Source organism: Bos javanicus, chromosome X, assembly GCF_032452875.1.
Source record: "Bos javanicus breed banteng chromosome X, ARS-OSU_banteng_1.0, whole genome shotgun sequence".
Taxonomy (NCBI): domain Eukaryota; kingdom Metazoa; phylum Chordata; class Mammalia; order Artiodactyla; family Bovidae; genus Bos; species Bos javanicus.
In genome coordinates, this window is record NC_083897.1 from 38,961,820 (window position 1) to 38,983,037 (window position 21,218).

General features: G+C 59.2%; 2 protein-coding genes across 5 annotated transcripts; one reads left to right on the forward strand and one right to left on the reverse strand.

The window, feature by feature from the left end:
- Positions 1-124: 124 nt before the first annotated feature.
- Positions 125-16,411, forward strand: PLXNA3 (plexin A3). Of its 4 annotated transcripts, none has more exons than XM_061409038.1 (33): positions 126-206; positions 1,975-2,595; positions 2,958-3,497; positions 4,096-4,278; positions 6,118-6,246; positions 6,317-6,417; positions 6,695-6,818; positions 6,903-7,059; positions 7,137-7,236; positions 7,389-7,503; positions 7,621-7,821; positions 7,999-8,095; positions 8,228-8,418; positions 8,498-8,643; positions 8,733-8,853; positions 8,958-9,094; positions 9,182-9,352; positions 9,730-9,823; positions 9,915-10,154; positions 10,233-10,376; positions 10,456-10,690; positions 10,777-10,919; positions 11,022-11,278; positions 11,385-11,451; positions 11,533-11,691; positions 11,789-11,948; positions 12,046-12,149; positions 12,346-12,442; positions 12,640-12,830; positions 13,135-13,304; positions 13,830-14,042; positions 14,251-14,401; positions 15,382-16,411. In XM_061409038.1, the coding sequence occupies exons 2-33, from the start codon at positions 2,002-2,004 to the stop codon at positions 15,475-15,477; spliced, it is 5,628 nt and encodes a 1,875-aa protein (XP_061265022.1). In that variant the 5' UTR covers positions 126-206; positions 1,975-2,001; the 3' UTR covers positions 15,478-16,411. The 4 variants fall into 4 exon arrangements, with proteins under 4 accessions (XP_061265025.1, XP_061265022.1, XP_061265024.1 ...); XM_061409040.1 differs by having other exon boundaries at positions 127-206; positions 11,545-11,691; XM_061409039.1 differs by lacking the exon at positions 126-206 and adding an exon at positions 306-674.
- Positions 16,412-17,160: 749 nt separating this feature from the next.
- LAGE3 (L antigen family member 3) lies at positions 17,161-18,848 on the reverse strand. The gene is made up of 3 exons (XM_061409042.1): positions 18,524-18,848; positions 18,071-18,199; positions 17,161-17,910 (listed from the first exon to the last, which is right to left on the reverse strand). The coding sequence occupies exons 1-3, from the start codon at positions 18,745-18,747 to the stop codon at positions 17,796-17,798; spliced, it is 468 nt and encodes a 155-aa protein (XP_061265026.1). The 5' UTR covers positions 18,748-18,848; the 3' UTR covers positions 17,161-17,795.
- Between the last annotated feature and the right edge of the window lie 2,370 nt (positions 18,849-21,218).

A 21,218-nucleotide genomic window follows, 5' to 3' on the forward strand; every position in this document is an offset into this window, starting at 1 on the left:
CTCTGGGCACCCCTGCCCGGCGCGGTGGTACGGTCCGGGTTTAAAAGGCCCCGGCGGCCGCGGGCCGGCCCCAAAGTGTGGGCGGCGGCGGCGCGGGCGCGCGGGGTGCGGCAGCGAGGGCGCGCGAGCGGGGCGGCGTGGGGCTCGAGGGCGCGTCCACGTGGCCGACGGGCGGCCACCCGGACCCGGCGGCGGCGGAGGGACAGGTAGGTGCCTGCCACCCCCCCTCCCCCGCCGCCCGTGCGAGGCCAGCCTGTTCATCCGCCCCGGGGTCGGGCATCCCTGAGGTTCGCCTTGGCCTCCCAGGGGTCGGGCCCTGCCCCTGCCTTCTTGGGCGCCCGCCCGACTGGTCCTTAGTGCTCGGCGCCCCCGCCGCCAGCCCCCTACCCGATGGGGACCCTTTGTGGCGGAGAAGCAGCCCCGGCGCCTCCGTCCACTGGGGGGAGTGGGGCGGCGGAGGGGGGGCGGTGTCCCTGGATGGGGGCAGGGCAACCTGGGCTGGCAGAACCGCGCAGGTCATCGGGGAGCGAGTGCGAGAGCCCCGTCTCTGCCAGGGTCTGCCCGCATCCTCGGGCTCCGCAGGGCTGGCTCAGAGAGGCTCGGTTGGCCCGAGGCTCCCGCTTCCAGGTTGTGCTTTGGAACGGGCATTTGGGCTCCACAGCGTGCCTCTCCAGGTATCCCTCCCGACCGGTCCCGTTCCCCTTCTTAGGCTTGTATTCCTGTGTGCTGCGGAGGAGGTGAGGGTGGCATGACGCCCCCCTTCTGCGCCCTCCTTTCTTCTCTGGCTCTGGCATTCAGGGTCCAGGATGTGGACCTTGACAAAAGAGCCTGGGAGAGCCGAGCTGTCTTGAGCTGAAACTTAGCAGTTCCAAGCTGGGTCTGCTCCTGGTTCTGGCAAATGCAATCCACCCCCACCCCCCTGCCCCATTTCTTCTGGGCTGCCTTGGTTTGGTTCCCCGCCACCGCCTCCAAGGTGGGGTAACTTGTGTCTCCCTTGGGGCTTGGGCACCGACAGGGGGGCCCTGAGCCCTGCCCCGTTGGCTGCCACGACACTGCTCTGCTGTCTTGGCTGCCTGAAGCTGGGTGTGGCCTCGGGGTGAAGACCCAGCCAAGCCCAGCACTGCTCCTGGGGTCCCCCGGCCTGTCTCCCCAGAGTCTCAGCTGTGTTAGCCATCCTGCCTCGCCCCTTCACCAGCTACCATCTGGCTTTGGAGGGGGCTGCGTGCACCCCTGCCCTGGGCATCCATCCGGTTGTGCCTGGGCAGAGCCTGATTTCTGTCTGTCTCTGTGCATTGCTGCGGGGGCCGGCACCACTTGGCTTTTGTGTGGCAGCCTATAGACCGGATCGCAGGCTCCTGGTCAGCCGGAAGACAGAGGCCCTTGTGGCAAGGAGGCAGCGGGGGTGCGGAGGGTGGATTGGTGTCCCTGGGTGCTGTTTGGGCTCAGGCTTTGATGCCTCAGACCTCTGATGTCCTGACACCCCAACGTCCCATTTGCGATTGTTTTCCCCCTCCCTTGTCTCCTCCCCGCCCCCCCCCCCCCAACTAGGGGTGCGAGGCGGCTCTGTGGCCTTGAGTGGCCCGTGGTTGCGTTGCGCCCGTGTGTGGCTGGCCACCCTCGGGCCTGGGATCTGCTGTTTAGCTTCTCCTTCCTGGAGGGCCTCCCACCCTGCCTCTCCCAGCATCTGGCGCCGCGGCCCGCTTGGGTGTGGCCCAGCTGAGGCGAGGCCTCCCGGCTGCTTGCCAGCAGTGGGTGGGGGGTGATTGATGGCCCCCAAGCCTGCCTGTGCTCGTGGCTCCCTCGCGCACCCTGGCGGATGCCCCTCCTCTCTCCCAGCTGGGGCTGCCATCTGGGGCCCTGGTGCAGTGGCAGGTGATCGGCCTCCACCCTCTAGGCCATGGTTCTGGGCTGGCCGGAGGCCCAAGGCCAGGCCAGGGGGTAGGCCTCTGACTGGCCTCCGCTGTCTCTCCCCAGGTTCACCCCCTGGGACTGCCACCAGCCATGCCCACCATCTTCATCCTGCTGTTCCTCCTGGCTGCCGGGCAGGCCCTGGGCAGCCGTGGGCCCTTCCCTGCTTTCTCAGTGACGGACACCTCACTCACCCACCTGGCTGTGCACCGGGTGACTGGGGAAGTGTTTGTGGGCGCCGTGAACCACATCTTCAAGCTGGCGCCCAATCTGACTGAGCTGCGGGTCCACATCACGGGGCCCGTCGAGGACAACGCCCGCTGCTACCCGCCCCCCAGCATGCGTGTGTGCGCCCACCGCCTGGCGCCTGTGGACAATGTGAACAAGCTGCTGCTCATAGACTACGCAGCCCGCCGCCTGGTGGCCTGCGGCAGCATCTGGCAGGGTATCTGCCAGTTCTTGCGGCTGGACGACCTCTTCAAGCTGGGTGAGCCCCACCACCGCAAGGAGCACTACCTGTCGGGGGCCCAGGAGCCGGACTCTATGGCTGGCGTCATCGTGGAGCAGGGCCAGGGGCCCAGCAAGCTGTTTGTAGGCACGGCTGTGGATGGCAAGTCCGAGTACTTCCCCACCCTGAGCTCCCGAAAGCTCATCCGGGATGAGGACGGTGTAGACATGTTCAGTCTGGTGGGTGAGACCCCCCTGGCCGTCAGGCGGCCCCTGCCCTCCCTTCCCTTCACCCTCCTCTGGAGAGCCAGGCCCTGTGCCCTCCTACCTTCATGTGTCCTGCCTCTGCCCCCGGAAGAGACCTGGTTGGTCCTAGATGGGACAAGCTGCTGAGGATGGCAGGGCGGGCCAGGTCACGGCCTGCCCTCTGGAGTCTTTCTGGCCTGGGGTCCTGTGCATGCATGGGCAGGGGGTTGTGATGGAAGCCCCTTGGGGACCCTGTTGTGGGATTGAGGCCAGGGCGAGTAGCAGGGGCCACGGATGGGGAGGCCACAGGTGGACCCTGGCCTTGTCCCAGGCTCTCTCCCCCGTCTGTTCCGTAGGTGTACCAGGACGAGTTCGTCTCCTCGCAGATCAAGATCCCCTCTGACACACTGTCCCTGTACCCGGCCTTCGACATCTACTACGTCTATGGCTTTGTGAGCGCCTCCTTTGTGTACTTCCTGACACTGCAGCTAGACACCCAGCAGACACTGCTGGACACAGCGGGCGAGAAGTTCTTCACGTCCAAGATTGTGCGCATGTGCTCAGGAGACTCCGAGTTCTACTCATACGTGGAGTTCCCCATCGGCTGCTCATGGCATGGTGTGGAGTACCGCCTGGTGCAGAGTGCCCACCTGGCCAAACCTGGCCTGCTGCTGGCCCAGGCCCTGGGCGTGCCAGCCAACGAGGACGTCCTCTTCACCGTCTTCTCTCAGGGCCAGAAGAACCGGGCCAGCCCACCACGGCAGACCATCCTCTGCCTCTTTACCCTCAGCAACATCAATGCGCACATCCGGCGTCGCATCCAGTCCTGCTACCGTGGGGAGGGCACGCTGGCCCTGCCCTGGCTTCTGAACAAGGAGCTGCCCTGTATCAACACTGTGAGCTCCTGCCCACCCCCTACCCCTCTGCCAGGCCCTCTGTCTCTTCCCAGGTCTGCAGGACCAGCCCCGGTGGTCACATAGCAGCCAGTAGGCTGCCGGCCTGTCCCAGGCTGCACAGGCCCGCTCACCTGGGAGATGCTTCCCTGAACCATTTCAGGAGTGATAGCTTAGCCCAGAATTCCCCACCCTCTGGTGATCCCCTCCCTGCCTTTGCAGCTTCTCTTTCCTCGCCAGCCTGCCTCCCTGCCAGTCCTCTGGGTGGGCACACTCTGTTTGTGGACCACTCCTTTCCTCTTCCTGCCCCTCTGTCCCCACCTGGCTCCTCCAGCTCTATCTTGTGGGTGCCCCCTCACATTCTGCATCAGTGGCAGCCTCCTAGGCCTTGCTGTCTACTCCCCACTCCTGCCTGCTCGCCTTCCTGCAGCTCCTTTCTCATCCCCCCATTTCCTGTGGGGTCCGAGACTAATGGTTGGTTGGTCTTGGCTAGCAAGGAACAAATTCTGGGTCCTCTTCCCTGCCACAATGTGGGATCTCATGGCCGACGTCCAGTGGGTGCCTGTGAGCTGACCCGCGTGCACCCCTCCTGTTTCACCAGCCCATGCAGATAAATGGAAACTTCTGTGGGCTGGTGTTGAACCAGCCACTGGGTGGACTGCACGTAATCGAGGGGCTGCCCCTTCTAGCTGACAGTACCGATGGCATGACCAGCGTGGCCGCCTACACCTACCAGCAGCACTCTGTGGTCTTCATCGGCACTCGCGGTGGCAGTCTCAAGAAGGTGGGCACCAGCCTGTGGGCATCAGGGCAGGCTGAGATGCAGAACAAGGGGTGGGGACAAGACTGTGCAGGCAAGCCCTGTGTTCACCTGCAGCACCCACGCTCACTGGTGCCACTGCCTGCTGTGGCCTGAACCACTGACTTCCTGTGGCAGACCCAGGCCTCTGTCCTTATCTCTGGGCTTCCCTGCCAGGAGAGCAGGAGCCATTGTTGCTGGGTCCTCCTTGAATGAAAAAGGAAAGGAAAGGAAAGTTAGTCGCATAGTCGGGTCCAGCTCTGCAATTCCACAGACTGTAGCCCACCAGGTCCTCTGTCCATGGTATTCTCCAGACAAGAGTACTAGAATGGGTTGCCGTTCCCTTCTCCAGGGGATCTTCCTAACCCAGGGATTGAACCTGGGTCTCCTGCATTGCAGGCAGATTCTTTACCAACTGAGCTACTAGGGAAGCCTCCTTGAATGAATGAGGGAACAAATGTGAACCTGACTGCCTTTGCCATCTTGTCCCCTCATAGGCCCAGGGGTTGCTTCTGTTTCAGGGCTGGGAGCTCTGAGGTTTTCTAAAGGGACAAGGAGTCAGACCAGCTACCAGCTTCTTCTCGTGCTCACCTGGGAGATGCGGGCTGTTCCTAGAAGGTCTGGAGTGGCCAGGGAAATCTTGGGGGCCTAGTCTACTCCCCTCCGGGTCCTTTTTTTGCATTTCTCACAGCTTTATTGGGGTATAACTCCCATGTCGCACTCCCACCCTCATATAAAGCATCTCTCTGATTTGGGTACATTTGCAGAGTTACACTGCCATGAACACTCTTTCGTTCTAGGGTATTGCCATCATCCCGAAAATCCCTTCCCCTATAAATCTCACCTTTTCCCCATGCCCAAACTCTATAGTTACAGTTCAGTCACTCAGTCGTGTCTGACTCTTTGTGACCCCATGGACTGTAGCACACCAGGCCTCCCTGTCCATCACCAACTCCTAGAGTTTACTCAAACTCATGTCCGTTGAGTTGGTGATGCCATCCAGCCATCTCATCCTCTGTCGCCCCCTTCTCCTCCTACCTTCAATCTTTCCCAGCATCAGGGTCTTTTCCAATGAGTCAGTTCTTCGCATTAGGTGGAAAAAGGATTGGAGTTTCAGCTTCAGTATCAGTCCTCCCAATGAATATTCAGGACTGATTTCCTTTAGGATGGACTGGTTTGATCTCTTTTCAGTCCAAGGGACTCTCAAGAGTCTTCTCCAACACCACAGCTCAAAAGCATTAATTCTTTGGCTCTCAGCTTTCTTTATGGTCCAACTCTCACATCCATACATGACTACTGGAAAAACCATAGCTTTGACTAGACGGATCTTTGTTGGCAAAGTAACCTCTCTGCTTTTTAATACGCTGTCTAGGTTGGTCATAGCTTTTCTTCCAAGGAGCAAGCATCTTTTAATTTCACGGCTGTAGTCACCATCTTCAGTGATTTTAGAGCCTAAGAAAATAAAGTCTGTCACTGTTTCCAGTGTTTCCCCATCTATTTCCTATGAAGTGATGGGACCAGGTGCCATGATCTTCGTTTTTTGAATATTGAGATCTAAGCCAGCCTTTTCACTCTCCTCTTTCACTTTCATCAAGAGGCTCTTTAGTTCTTTGCTTTCTACCATAAGTATGGTCATCTCTCTCTGTGCCCTGTGAGCCTTTTTGGACCAGCTGTGACACCCCCAAGAGCCTCCAGGGGGCAGCCTTGGTGTTATCCTTCCCCGTCTGTCTATGATGGGACAAGGCTGGGCCCCTGGCAGCAGAAGAGCCTGCCCGGGTATGTGGGCTGCTGCTGTGGCGTCAGGTGGCTGGTCTTGTGGCCCAGGTGCGGGTTGACAGCTCTCAGGAGGCTCACCTGTACGAGACGGTGCCCGTGGTGGATGGCAGCCCCATACTCCGTGACCTGCTCTTCAGCCCTGACCACCGGCACATCTACCTGCTGAGTGAGAAGCAGGTGGGCCCGGGGCAAGTGGCAGGGTGGGCTGGGGGCAGGGCGCAGCATGTGCTAACTCGGCTGTGCCCAGGTGAGCCAGCTCCCGGTGGAGACCTGTGAGCAATACCTGAGCTGCGCGGCCTGCCTGGGCTCGGGGGACCCACACTGTGGCTGGTGCGTGCTACAACACAGGTGAGGACCTGCCCAGCTCTGCCCATGGCTGGGGGCCGTGGTGCCCGCCCTCTCCCACGTGCCCATCCCACCAGCTGTGCCCTTGTAGCCTCCCTCCCTTCCGACTTTATCCTGCTAATGAGCAGAACCTCTGGCCCGAGTGACGTCTCTCAGGCCCTCGGGGATGAAGCCGAGGCATGCGGTTGCCTGGCACCGTATGCTGGGCCGGCTGCCCCCTTGTCACCCCTTCCTGGCCCCCAGGGCAGCTGTGGGATGGGCCTGGCCTGACCCCACACAGGTGCTGCCGCCAAGGGGCCTGTCCAGGTGCTGTGGCCCCATATGGCTTCGCTGAGGCGCTCAGCAAGTGTGTCCAGGTGCACGTCCGGCCCAACAACGTGTCGGTGACATCACCTGGTGTGCAGGTGAGGGGCGTGGCAGGGACATGGCAGGGGTGTGGTGCCCACATGCTGCAGTGGACCCTCCTCCAAGCCCTCGGCTTCCTGCAGCTGACCGTGGCCATGAGCAACGTGCCAGACCTCAGTGTGGGCGTGAGCTGTGCCTTTGAGGAGGTGACCCAGAGCGAGGCCATCCTGCTGCCCTCTGGGGAGTTACGCTGCCCCTCGCCTTCCCTCCAGGAGCTCCGGGCTCTTACCCGGGGGCACGGTCAGTGGACGGGGCTGTGGGGGGCGGGGGATGCTGTCTGTCCATGGCTCACATGGGGTGCCGCGGGCTCACTGCAGGGGCCACCCGCACCGTGCGGCTGCAGCTGCTCTCCAAGGAGACCGGTGTGAGGTTTGCTGGGGCCGACTTCGTCTTCTACAACTGCAGTGTCCTCCAGTCGTGAGTAGTAGCTGGCCTGCCCCCAGTCCCATCTATGTGGCTCGCAGTGACGTGGGCACCTTTTTCCTTTGGCTTCCCGTGTGGCCCACACGGGGGACAGTGAAGGGCCTGGTTTGGTCTCCTCCATGATTTCTGAAGCCTCTCCCCTCCAGGTGCATGTCCTGCGTCAGCAGCCCTTACCCCTGCCAGTGGTGTAAGTACCGCCACGTGTGTACCAGCCAGCCCCATGACTGTTCCTTCCAGGAAGGCAGGGTGCGCAACCCTGAGGTGAGGCGGGCATCATGCACGAGGGGGCCGGGCTCCCTGCAGGCTAGCCCCTGGGTTTGCTGCCCTCCATCTTGGGGTTTTCTTGGAGCCTCTTCAACGCGGGGGTTCTCCCCTCAGGGCTGCCCTGAGATCCTGCCCAGCGGGGACCTCCTGATCCCGGTAGGCGTTGTGCAGCCCCTCACCCTGCGGGCCAAGAACCTGCCACAGCCTCAGTCAGGGCAGAAGAACTACGAGTGCGTGGTCCGGGTGCAGGGCCGGCATCAGCGGGTGCCTGCCGTGCGCTTCAACAGCAGCAGCGTGCAGTGTCAGAACGCCTCGGTGAGGCCCACCCTGCCTATCTCGGGGATCCGGGCTGTGCCCAGCAGACTCTTCGGGAAGCCTAAGCTCATCCTGGCAGAGGACTTTCTGAGTCTCCTGCTGGGGATTCCTGAGCTAGGGTTGCAGGGGGGTGGTCTGCACACCTTCACGAGGGTCACACAGGTCCTTCTCCCCCAGTATTCCTATGAAGGTGATGAGTATGGTGACACCGAGCTGGACTTCTCCGTGGTCTGGGATGGCGATTTCCCCATCGACAAGCCTGCTACCTTCCGAGGTGAGCTGCGGGATGGGGCTGAGGACCTCACTTCCTGGGGCAGCATAGGCATGAGCTGGGGCCGGGGTTCCACAGGGGGACCTTTCATCAGGGCCTGTAACTGCTCCCCAGTGATGCCCTCTGTGCCCACAGCCCTCTTGTACAAGTGCTGGGCGCAACGGCCCAGCTGTGGCCTCTGCCTCAAGGCTGACCCCCGCTTCAACTGTGGCTGGTGCATCTCGGAGCACAGGTGCCAGCTGCGGGCCCACTGCCCAGCCCCCAAGACAAACTGGATGCACCCGCACCAGAAGGGCGCTCGCTGCAGCCATCCTCGCATTGCGCAGGTCGGTCTCCCCTCCACCCTCTGCCCTCTGGGCACCCGCCAACTCAGCTTACCCTCCCGCCTCCCATCCTGCTCCGCAGATCCACCCAGTCATGGGGCCCAAGGAGGGGGGCACCTGGATCACCATCGTGGGTGAGAACCTGGGCCTCACCTCCCGAGAGGTGGGCCTGCGGGTGGCTGGCGTGCGCTGCAACTCCATCCCCGCTGAGTATATCAGTGCTGAGAGGTGAGTGCAGCCCAGCTGGCGGACACCAGGCCTCATCCCCCACTGGGGGCTGGCCTCCAGGGTCTGACCTTCTCGGACCCTGCCCTCAGGATCGTCTGTGAGATGGAAGAGTCACTGGTACCCAGCCCTCCACCAGGGCCTGCAGAGCTCTGTGTCGGCGACTGTTCGGCTGACTTCCGCACGCAGTCTGAGCAGCTCTACACCTTTGTGGTGGGTGGGGTGCCTACCCGTTTCCTCTCCCATCGCTTCTTGCCGGTAGCGTGCGGCCTGGCCAACCCCCCTCGCCCCGCCCCTTAGGACATCTTCTCCCATAGACGCCTACGTTTGACCGTGTGAGTCCCAGTCGGGGCCCGGCCTCCGGGGGCACGAGGCTCACCATCTCTGGAAGGGCTCTGGACGCCGGCAGCAGGGTCATGGTGACCGTGAGAGATGGCGAGTGCCAGTTCGTCAGGTGGGTTGTTCGGAAGCTGGGGCCTCAGGCCAGCAAACGGCGGGCAGCCCTGGGCCACTCTCTCCAAGTCCCCACTTGCTGATGCAGGAGGGATGCTGAAGCCATCGTGTGCATCTCGCCTGTCTCCACCCTGGGCCCGAGCCAAGCCCCCATCATGCTGGCCATTGACCGCGCGAACATCTCCAGTCCTGGTGTTGTCTACACTTACACCCAGGACCCCACTGTCACACGCCTCGAGCCCATGTGGAGCATCATCAAGTAAGAGGGGACGCTGGGGACCAGGTCTCTGAGTGCCTGGTATCAAGTTCCACCCCCTCTGAGCCTGAGCCCTCCTCAGCAGAGGGGAGCCTGGTTCCTCCATGACCACACGGCACTTGGCACCTACTGGGTGACCCAGGTTTAGGGAGGCTCCAGGGCCGCTGGATTGGGAAGATCCCCTGGAGAAGGGAAAGGCTACCCACTCTAGTATTCTGGCCTGGAGAATTCCATGGACTATATAGTCCATGGGGTTACAAAGAGTCGGACATGACTGAGTGACTTTCACTTCACTTCCACTTCCAATGGGGAAAGCAGAGAGAGGACCATGCTTGGGGCAGTTGGGGAGGAGCCCTGAAGTCCCTCACTCCTGTCCCTAGTGGAAGCACTGCCATTACCGTGAGTGGGACCCACTTGCTGACGGTCCAGGAGCCCCGGGTCCGGGCGAAGTACCGAGGCATTGAGACCACCAATGTGAGTGCCAGCTGCGCACCCCCCCACCCCACCCCTGCCTCCCTGCCCGCTGTGGCCTCAAGTGCTGGACTGCTTGCCTTTGTCCCCGCAGACATGCCAGGTGATCAATGACACTGCCATGCTGTGTAAAGCCCCTGGCATCTTCCTGGGGCAGCCCCAGCCACAGGCCCAGGGCGAGCACCCAGATGAGTTTGGCTTCCTGCTGGACCACGTGCAGACTGCCCGCTCCCTCAACCGGTCCTCCTTCACCTACTACCCTGACCCCAGCTTTGAGCCTCTTGGGCCCTCTGGGGTCCTGGACATCAAACCAGGCTCCCACGTAGTGCTAAAGGTGCCGCTGGGGCAGGAGCAAAGGGCAGTATGGCTGGGGTAGTGGGGAGCCCTGGCTGACTGGGCTGTCTGTGTGCAGGGCAAGAATCTGATCCCCGTGGCAGCTGGCAGCTCCCGCCTCAACTACACGGTACTGATAGGGGGCCAGCCATGCGCGCTAACCGTCTCCGACACGCAACTTCTCTGCGACTCCCCCAGCCAGACGGGCCGGCAGCCTGTCATGGTGGGTATGGGGCAGGGAGGCGGCCAGGGCAGCCTGGGGCAGGCATGGGGCTCGCTTCACCGTGTGCCCGTCCCTGCAGGTGCTGGTGGGCGGTCTGGAGTTCTGGCTGGGCACCCTGCACATCACAGCCGAGCGTGCCCTGACCCTGCCAGCCGTGGTGGGGCTGGCGGTAGGGGGCAGCCTCCTGCTGCTGGCCATCACTGCCGTGTTGGTTGCCTACAAACGTAAGACTCAGGATGCTGACCGCACGCTTAAGCGGCTCCAGTTCCAGATGGACAATTTGGAGTCCCGGGTGGCCCTGGAGTGCAAGGAAGGTGCCTGTGTGGAGGTGGGGCGCGGGGCAGGCCGCAGGGGCTCCCCGCTCCTGCCCTGCTCACTCTGCCCCACTGGCCCTCCCCAGCCTTCGCTGAGCTGCAGACAGACATCAATGAGTTGACGAACCACATGGACGGCGTGCAGATCCCTTTCCTAGACTACCGGACCTATGCTGTGCGAGTGCTCTTCCCAGGGATCGAGGCCCACCCAGTGCTTAAGGAGCTGGATGTGAGTCCCACCCCGCCCCGTACACTCCCCCCACCATTGTCTGCCCCTGCCGTGTCATTTACAGGGTCACCTCTGCTCTCTGAGACACCCTGTCTCCTACAGACCCCCCCCCACGTTGAGAAGGCCCTGCGTCTTTTCGGGCAGCTGCTGCACAGCCGCGCCTTCGTGCTCACTTTCATCCACACCCTGGAGGCCCAGAGCAGCTTCTCCATGCGTGACCGGGGCACCGTGGCCTCCCTCACCATGGTGGCCCTGCAGAGCCGCCTTGACTATGCCACAGGCCTGCTTAAGCAGCTGTTGGTGGACCTCATCGAGAAGAACCTTGAGAGCAAGAACCACCCAAAGCTGCTTCTGCGCAGGTACTGGGTCCCCCCTCCCCCAGCCCTGGGCCAGCCCTGCCCCGGCCAGTCCCCACCCCTAGGGAGGCCCTTACCGGCCAGGACCCCAGCGCCCCTTTCTCTCCAGGACTGAGTCAGTGGCTGAGAAGATGCTCACCAACTGGTTCACCTTCCTGCTGCATAAGTTTCTGAAGGTGTGCATGCTCACAGGGCAGGTGGTGGGGGCCGTAGGGTGGGGAAGCTGCCAGCTGGCTGGCAGGCAACTGTATGCCCAGCCCTGCCTGCAGGAGTGCGCGGGGGAGCCGCTCTTCTTGCTGTACTGTGCCATCAAGCAGCAGATGGAGAAAGGCCCCATCGATGCCATCACAGGCGAGGCACGGTACTCGCTGAGTGAGGACAAGCTCATCCGGCAGCAGATCGACTATAAGACACTGGTGTGTGGTGTGGGGGGGGGGTGGTCAGGTGGATAGGGTGTCGGGTCTGCGGGGAAGCCTCACCCAGGACCCACCCTGTGGCCCCCCACCCACTCAGACCCTGCACTGTGTGTGCCCGGAGAGCGAGGGCAGTGCTCAGGTGCCCGTGAAGGTGCTCAACTGTGACAGTATCACCCAGGCCAAAGACAAGCTGCTCGATGCTGTGTACAAGGGCATTCCTTACTCCCAGCGCCCCAAAGCTGAGGACATGGACCTAGGTGAGGCCCCTGCCCTCTCCTCCCGGCCCCTCCGCACCTCCTGGTACTATGGCTGTTGTTCATGCTCCCCCCCTACTGAGCTGTTTGTGGCCTGCAGAGTGGCGCCAGGGCCGCATGGCCCGTGTCATCCTCCAGGATGAGGACATCACCACCAAGATCGAGTGTGACTGGAAGAGGGTCAACTCGCTGGCCCACTACCAGGTGAGGAGCTGGAGGGCCACCCATGACCAGTGCTCCTGTGAGGCTGTGGTCCCGCGCTGGCCCCTCCCCTCCGTCACCCCCACAATACAGGCCCTTCTCTGGGAGCTGTGGGAGCTGCCCCACATACTCCCACAGGGTCAGCCCCTTGGCTTCTCAGCCTCTTGCATTGCCCCCTCTCTGTCCCTGGCATCTGCAGGTGACAGACGGTTCCTTGGTGGCGCTGGTGCCCAAACAAGTGTCAGCCTATAACATGGCCAACTCCTTCACCTTCACCCGTTCCCTCAGCCGCTACGGTAAGTGTCTTCAGTGTGGTGGTGTCTGCTGGCCTCGTGGCCTTTGAGGCTGTGTTGGCCGTGGTCCCCAGACCCTGCTCTCAGGAGGTCTGGGCTCTTTAGAGCCTAGAAGTGCAGGGCTCCTGGGATAGAGGGGGCATGAGCCATGGTGATGGCTGGGCTACTGGCCTAAGGGGGCACACCATCCCCTGCCCCAGAGAGCTTGCTTCGCACGGCCAGCAGCCCCGACAGCCTCCGCTCTCGGGCGCCAATGATCACCCCGGACCAGGAGACAGGCACCAAGCTGTGGCACCTGGTGAAGAACCATGACCACGCCGACCACCGAGAGGGTGACCGTGGCAGCAAGATGGTCTCAGAGATCTACCTGACACGGCTGCTGGCCACCAAGGTGCGCCTGTCCTGTGCCATCCTGGCCTGAGTGTGGGTCCCTTCTGTCCTGGACTTGGCCCTCAGACTGGCCCCGGCTGCCTGGGGTAGGGGCCACTGGATTGTTTCCATGCCAAGGGACTGTCTTAAGGCCTTTGCTATGGAAACTATCACCCTGAGGTCAAGGCCAGGTCTATCTGAGGGGTGTTGTTAGCCGGGCAGAGAAGCCCTGCTCACTGTCAGGCCTCTCCATCCCCATCTGTCCTGGTGTGGGAACATTCCTCCTTGGCTCCCTGTCAGCTGGTGCCCTTGCTGTGCCACTGCAGGGCACACTGCAGAAGTTCGTGGATGACCTCTTCGAAACTGTGTTCAGCACGGCACACCGCGGCTCGGCCCTGCCACTGGCCATTAAGTACATGTTTGACTTCCTGGACGAGCAGGCCGACCAGCGGCAGATCATTGATCCTGATGTGCGCCACACCTGGAAGAGCAACTGGTACCACTGTGCGCTGGCCCTCCAGGGCTGGGTGGGAAGAGGAGGCTTGGCTGGTACTTGGGGACCTCGGTCAGGGTGACAGTGGGGGCTGGGGGCTAGACTGCTCATCCCAGCAGGAGAGGATAGTGGCCTGGCATTGATGGTGCCACCGAGTAGGGAGAGCAAGTGTCTGTCACTCTGCCAGGGGTTTGGGCGGCTGGGATGCAGATAGTGTTCCCTGCACTCAGAGGTGCCCTTGACTGTCTGGGCCTGGCTGCTCACCTGGTGATACCGCTGGCACAGTGCAGAGATGCTGGAAGCCTGGTCCAGGGGGTGAATGTGTGTGTGGGAGGAACATTGAAATCACCAAGGCCAGAATGCCATTTCCTCTTACTTCTCACTGCTTGAAGTGAGGCTGAAAATTAAAGAAAAGGCTGCTAACTCTCAGTGTGTCATCTTGCCACCTGTGGGCCTGTGGAGGTGAGCAGACAGGAGGATGTGGCACAGGGAAACTGGGGAGCTGTGGGCCTTTGTCCCTCTGTCTAGCCTGCCCCTGCGCTTCTGGGTGAACGTGATCAAGAACCCGCAGTTCGTGTTCGACATCCACAAGAGCAGCATCACAGACGCCTGCTTATCAGTGGTGGCCCAGACCTTCATGGACTCCTGCTCCACGTCGGAGCACCGCCTGGGCAAGGACTCGCCCTCCAACAAGCTGCTCTACGCCAAGGACATCCCCAACTACAAGAGCTGGGTGGAGAGGTGGGCCCCAATGTGTGGGGGTGGGGGGCCTGGACACCCACAGAACATGGCTACTGGGTGAGAGTGTAGAAGCTGGCCCTGCCTAGGCTGGCTCATATTAATGAAGGGCCAGCTTCAGGAAGAAAGCCCAGAGGCTGGCCTGGCAGCCAGGACAAGGGCTTTGACTTTTGCAGCAGCTGCCAGCATGACTTCTTCGGGATCCCATTAGGTACTACCGGGACATAACCAAGATGGCATCCATCAGTGACCAGGACATGGATGCATATCTGGTGGAGCAGTCCCGTCTCCACGCAAGTGACTTCAATGTCCTGAGTGCGCTCAGTGAGCTCTATTTCTACGTCACCAAGTACCGTCAGGAGGTGCGTGCCACCCCCGCAGGCCCGTTGAGTTTGAGAATGCAGCCAGTGGCAAAAGCAGGGGCGTGATGGGAGTCAGGGAGACCAACTCTTGGATTACTCACAATTCCTCCCACAAACAAGCCCTCAGGATGGCACACGTGATGCTCTCTGTAGATGTGGGGAGGTGAGGCACCCAGAAAAGAAGCTACTGGCTGAAGCACCAAGTTCTGGTTGGGAGAAAGTAAAGGGCCAGGAATGCAGGGTAGGGCCAGAGGTGGGCAGGGTCAGGCCACCTGCCTGATTTGTGACTGGAGCCTCAGTAGACAGGGAAGCCAGAGGGTGGGCTTCAGGATTGGGCTCCTGGTTGGAGATGAGAACTGATAAACCTCAGCTGGATACAGGCCTGAGAGCCCTGAGCCTGGATGAGCTCACCAAGGGGGTCCTCGGGCAGCTAGAGACAGAGCTGTGGCCCAGGCACTGAGCCCTGGGGCCCTGGGACACTCTGATGTGGCAGAGCAGAAGGGGAGGTGGCTGTGGAGTCTGAGGAGGGTTGGGAGGGACACCCCCACCCCCAAGTGCCACACGGGCCCGGAACACATGCGTGAAGAACCCCCACCAGGTGTCAGGAGGAGTGATGGGCTATTGGGTGCTGCCCATGGTCAATGGAGATGAGGCCCGAGAAGGCCTGCTGCTTTGGATGGGAAAGGTCTAGAGGGGGATTGGGGGTCTGCAGGGGACGGGAAAGGGGAGCTTCGAGTCCACATCACTCTTGGACGGGGCTGCATGCTGGCCGTGGAGAGGAGGGATGAGAGTTGTGCGGTTGGAGGAGGATTTGGGGTCGAAGAGGGGCTGTTTGGAGGCCATGTGCCCAGGGTCCTGGCCAGCAGGGAGGGACACCCTGAGGCCTGAGGGAGGGGCAAGCTTGCCCCAAGGAGCAGGGGGCTTGGCTGGGAGGAACAGCCCGCCGTCCCTGAGAGGCCAGCTCGGGGCCTGCTTCCCAGGTTCTTAGCGCTCTGGACCGAGATGCCTCTTGTCGGAAACACAAGCTGCGCCAGAAGCTGGAGCAGATCATCGGCCTTGTGTCCAGCAACAGCTAAGGGTGGCCGACCCGGAGAAAGGCACGTCTCAGTCCTGAGCCAGTCTCCCGTCCAGGGGGCGTCTCGGGCCTGGGTCCTGGGCTGAGCCCCGGATCAGGTGGCACCGGGCCGAGACACCCCCAGCATAGCCCGGGGCCCTTCATTAGTGCCTTGCTTTGGGCCCTGCATGGGGAGGGGGCGACCGGACCAAGCCCCCCACCACAGCAGCAGCAATACCCCCACCCTCCCTCTGCCCTCCTGCCCAGTCTGGTGATTGCCCCTGACCTCCTTGCTATTTATGCCTCGACCACCTATTTATTTAATTTATCTCCACTCACCCTTTCCATATGTAAATACGGCCCCTCCTGCCCCAGATGTCCCAGTCTCACTCACCTCCTCTCCTTGAGTCCTCCCAGCTCCCCTTGGGACAGGGTCAGCCTTGGCCTCACCTCTGGCCCTGCCCCTTCCCCTGGCTGCCCCCGCCCATCTTCAGGAGAGGGCCTGGACACCAGCAGCACTCGGGGTGGGCAAGGCACCAAAGGTGCCCTCAGACTATGGCTCTGCGGCTGACACAGAAGCCTGTCTAGACTTCTCAGGCTGGGCCTGGGCCTCCTCCCAGGCTGTGTTCTCTGAAGCCTGGAGAGCTTGAATCAGGCTCCTGCCAGGGCCAGATCTGGGCCTGGGGGCACCGGACTCTCCTCCTCCGGGCCTTGCTGCCAAACTCCGTCTGCGGGGTCTGTGCGCCCCAGACCACTCACCCCCCGCTGCCCTGCCCTGTGCACGCCTCGAGGGGCAGAGGTGGCAGTGCCTTACTCCTTTGTTCTTCTGCCTCCTTGGAGGAACCCAGCCCCGGTCCATGCTCCTACAAACTCGATTTGCCCCCCCTTTTTTTTCTGCATGAGGTTTTCTTTGACCCTGTCATCTTTTTTTTCCTAATTAAATGTTGGGAAATGGAGTTGGCATGTGGCTTTGTTCTCAGGGCAGGTGGAAGCAGGTGGGGAGACTGTCGGACTCTGCCTGAGCTGGATGCCATCTGTGGGAGGAAGGGTGACTCCTTGTGGGGTTTCTGAGGATCTGAGGTGGTCCAGGATGGCCATGTCCAATCCATCAACGAGGCCGGGTGGCTACACCTTCAAGACACGTTCAGAAGCCACTTCCTTCTCCCCATCTCCACTGCCCCTGTGTAGTCCAAAGCTGCCCTTGTCTCTTGCCTGGATGCCAGTCTCCCCATTTCTGCCCTGGCTACCTTCAGCCTCTTCTCACCATGGGAGGCACCGGGACCCTGTTAATAAACATGGTGGCCCTCGTCCCCACTCTCTTCAAAATGGTCCAGAGCTTCATGGCCACCAAACACCTTCATGTCTGCCAACTCTGTACTGTCCCGAGTGCATTGCAGTCATTGTGCCCCTGTGCAGTGCTGAGTCCCTCAATCGTGTCTGACTCTTTGCGACTCCATGGACTCCCACCAGGCTCCTCTGTCCATGGGATTCCCCAGGCAAGAATAATGGAGTGGGTTGCTATTTTCTCCTCCAGGGGATCTTCTGGACCCAGGGATCAAACCCTCATCTCTTGTGCCTCCCACACTGGCAGGTGGATTCTTTACTGCTACACCACCTGGGAAGCCCCCAATGGTGACACTAATGTGGGAAAACCAGAATTCTGGTGGGAGGGTATTTTATGGAGAGTAATTTCACATACTTTAGATTGAGAGCTTTAAATATTTAATTAATTCTACTTCTTATAATCTTAATCATTCATGCAAAGATCTATATACAAGCATTCCACTGAATCATTAACTATAATATGGCAAAGACTGAAAATAGTTTAAACATTCAATAATGATTTTGAAGAATATTTAGAAAAAAGTTCATGTTAGATGAGAAATACCAAGAAAAATGCTAAACTTGCACAATATCAAATATTATTGTTACACGTTTACTATATAACTATAAAACTCAGAAAATACTCCAAAATATTGATAGTAGCTAATACTGAGAGACAGGACCTATCCTCCTCCATTTCTTAGATGATCTTCACTTACACTGTACTACTTGACTATCTGAATCACATAACCCTCCAATCTAAGGACAAAGGCAAGAATTTTGAAGGTGCTATAGTTGAAAATAAACTCATCATAGGTCAATTTTATTTTCAGTAGTTAAGCATTTAAGCACCAAACAATGCAAGTGGACCTTGAGCACCCAAGGGCCATTATAGGCAAAAGATGAGGCCCCCATAATAACTCGGCAACTAGTGCAGGAATCACTGCCCTAGGAAGGATCACTGTCTAGGAAGGGCCACCAGGTCAGACCTTAACCCCCCCTTTCCCCAGCCCTGGCTTAGCGGGCAACAGAGGGCCCAAAGCGCTGCATGGTTCGCATCACCAGAGAAAGCTGGTCCAGAAAGTTGACAATGGAGATTCGAAGGAGGCGGCAGTCTTCAGCTCTCCAGCAGCTGAAAGTCACAGAAAAAGAGAATCAAGGTGGAGATAGGCGCAGCACACTGCGTCACCTCCATAAACACAGCCCTTGAGTGTGTCCAAATAGAGCGCCCCTGGAGAGAGACGAGCTTGGTCACCTGCTACCACTTCCAACCAGCCCCTTTTCCAACTTACACCACCAGGACACTGCCGCTCACTGTGAGCTCCTTCCCAACCGCTCCACGGTGAGGTTCGACATCTGGGGCCAGGGACCCACGGGCAATCTCTGCCTCCAAGGCGGACGGGAAAGGCACGCTTAGGGTGCTGATGGAGACGCGGTTAAGGTACCACCCACAAGGATTTGGAGCTCTGGGTCCTGTCTCAGGACCTCTTCCAGCCCCTCCGGGCCACTCGTAGCCCTAATCCAGCCCAACTACCCCGTTGCCCCGTGATCCCATTTCTGCCCCCGACTCACGCCACCCCGGCCCATCCCCGCTTCCAGTCTCCCTTCAGCTTTCTATTCTCTGCCCGCCCCAAGCGCCCTGGCCATTCCACCCCTCAGCAGCCCCTGAGCCGCCGGTCCGTTTGTCCCACCTCCCACCGCAGGCAGCCCCCAGCCCTATCTGCACTGCCCTTCGAGTAGGATACAATACGCATGGTCGGCTTCCCGGCCGTTGGGCCGGGGACCACGGGTCTCCGCCCAGCCCTGAAGAGTGCTGGGCCGGCGCGACACCCGGAGCTCCGTGGTCTGCAGCGGAAGCAGCACCCGCGCTGCGGGGGCCGCCCCGGCCACCCCCGACACCCCGCCGGCCCCGGCTTTCGGCGCCACCCGCCAGGCTGCCTGCGCCTACGTCCCAACCTGTCTCCTGCATGGCTGCCGTGCTCCGCCTCCAACTCCACCCACGGGTTCCGGGCCTTGGCGTTGCCCGCCCACTCCGCGAGCGGCTGAAAAACTGCTGCTCCTTCCTGAAGTGCCGCCCCCGCCCCGCGCGCCTGCGCAAACAGGTCCGGTGGAGCCGGCCGGCCGATGGGGTCTCAGTCGGCCGCAGGGAAATGAGCCTCCCTTCCACAGTTCGGGGCTTCCCTTGTAGCTCAGTGGGTAAAGAATCTGCCTGCCATGCAAGAGATCCGGGTTTGATCCCTGGGTCAGGAAGATCCCCTGGAGGAGGAAATGGTAACCCACTCCAGTATTTCTGCTTGGAGAACCCCATGGACAGAGGAGCCTGGGGGGCTACAGTCCGTGGGGTCGCAAGAGTCAGACACGACTTAGTGACTAAACCACAGAGTCGGGCACGACTGAGGGACTGACTCTTTCTTTCCCACAGCTCGGGCCGTTCGCAAACTTTATTATTATTTTTTTTTATTTTTTTTTCAACCATATTTTTATTTTTTTATTTTTCTTAAATTTTATTTTTAAACTTTACAATATTGTATTAGTTTTGCCAAATATCGAATTGAATCTGCCACAGGTATACCCGCGTTCCCCATCCTGAACCCTCCTCCCTCCTCCCTCCCCTACCCTCCCTCTGGGTCGTCCCAGTGCACCAGCCCCAAGCATCCAGTACCGTGCATCGAACCTGGACTGGCGACTCGAATACATGATATTATACATGTTTCAATGCTATTCTCCCAAATCTCCCCACCCTCTCCCTCTCCCTCTCCCACAGAGTCCATAAGACTGATCTATACATCGGTGTCTCTTTTGCTGTCTCGTACACAGGGTTACTGTTACCATCTTTCTAAATTCCATATATATGCATTAGTATACTGTATTGGTGTTTTTCTTTCTGGCTTACTTCACTTAAACTTTATGACTCGATTTTAACTTCCCTTTTCTGTTCTGCAAGTTTTTGACAGTAACCTTGTACGGCATTTTTAATCAAAAATAAGTTTTTAAAGTGACATGAAATTTCTGATGGTGATAGGCCTGTTAGTTTTTTGTTTTCCTCCTTTGTAATCATAAGGAAGGGCATAAAGGTGAAGTAGGTTATCAAAGCCTGTTGGATCACCCCTCAAAATCCATCCTGAATCAGCCTACCCTCTCCCCCTTCATTGCTAGTCTCCACCGGTGGCCACCCTATCTCCCTGAACTTGAAAAGCTTTATTTTTTCGCATATAGTTTAATTGTTTTTGGCTGTGCTGGATCTTCCTTGCTGTGAGGGCTTTTCTCTAGTTGCAGCAAGCAGGCTCATTGCAGTGGCTTCTCTTGTTGGCAGAGCTCGGGCTCTAGGGCGTGTGGGCTCTAGAGCACAGTCTCAGTAGTTGTGCCTGGCTTAGTTGTTCCCAGGCATGTGGGATCTTCCTGGATCAGAGCTTCCAAGTCTCCTGCACTGGCAGGCGGATTCTCTACCACTGGGGCTTCCCTGGTGGCTCAGATGGTAAAGAATCTGCCTGCAGTGCAGGAGACCTGGGTTCGATCCCTTGGTGGGGAAGATCCCTTGGAGAAGGGAATGTCTACCCACTTCAGTATTCTTGCCTGGAGAATTCCATGGACAGAGGAGCCTGGAGTGGGACACGACGGAGTGACTACTACTTTCACTTTTTTTTTCTTCACCAGGGGAGCCCCTTGAACAGCTTTCTGACTAGTTTTCTTCTATGCTTGCTCCTCTACATCCTGTTCTCCACAGTAGAATCAGTTCTTAATTTTTAATATATATCACATCATATCATGTCTCTGCTTAAAGTACTAAAACAGTTTCCTGTTGTCTTTGAAACCAAAGACAAACTCCTTCCTGTAGCTTCTAAAAGTCCTGTGTGACCCGGCTCAGGGTTCCTCCACCTGCTTGCTTCCCTACTCTGTGGAGCCTCTAGGGACTTCTCTCTGCTCCTGACCAAGGGTGGCCTGCCCCCATCCCTTTGCACTTACTTTTTCTTTTTGGAAGACTGTATCCAGACTTTCCGTTGCTGACTCCTTCTTGTCATTAAGATCTAGTCTCCGGTGTCAACTCCGAGAGGCCTTTGGGATCACCAATCTAACATACTACCCCCAGGCGCCCTTCATCACATTTGCCCATTTCAGGTTGCTGCATTTCTAATAATCTGAAATTGTAAGTTTGTTCACTTCTATACTGTCATTGTATTGTCTCTGATACTTTTCTGTGTAGTGTATGCACTAGGTGGTTTGTTTCTTGTTGGATGAAACAACATTCTGTATGCTCAGTCGTGTCTGACTCTGCGACCCCATGGACTGCAGCACGCCAGATGTCCTTCACCATCTCCTGGAGTTTGCTCAAACTCATGTCCATTGAGTAGGTGATGTCATCCAACCATCTTATCCTCTGTCGCTCCCTCCTCATCCCCTCAAAAACTCAGACAGTGTCTTGGGCCTAGGAATGCCACATGT

Excerpts from the sequence above, each read along its gene's own strand:
- PLXNA3 (XM_061409038.1), top strand. The coding sequence starts at position 2,002 with ATGCCCACCATCTTCATCCTGCTGTTCCTCCTGGCTGCCGGGCAGGCC. Across the intron at positions 6,819-6,902 it reads TGACATCACCTGGTGTGCAG|CTGACCGTGGCCATGAGCAA; the intron begins GTGAGGGGCGTG and ends GGCTTCCTGCAG. Across the intron at positions 7,504-7,620 it reads GCAGGGTGCGCAACCCTGAG|GGCTGCCCTGAGATCCTGCC; the intron begins GTGAGGCGGGCA and ends TTCTCCCCTCAG.
- LAGE3 (XM_061409042.1), bottom strand. The coding sequence starts at position 18,747 with ATGCAGGAGACAGGTTGGGACGTAGGCGCAGGCAGCCTGGCGGGTGGC. Across the intron at positions 18,200-18,523 it reads GGAAGCCGACCATGCGTATT|CACCCTAAGCGTGCCTTTCC; the intron begins GTATCCTACTCG and ends CGTCTCCATCAG. Across the intron at positions 17,911-18,070 it reads AGCGGCAGTGTCCTGGTGGT|CTGCTGGAGAGCTGAAGACT; the intron begins GTAAGTTGGAAA and ends TGTGACTTTCAG.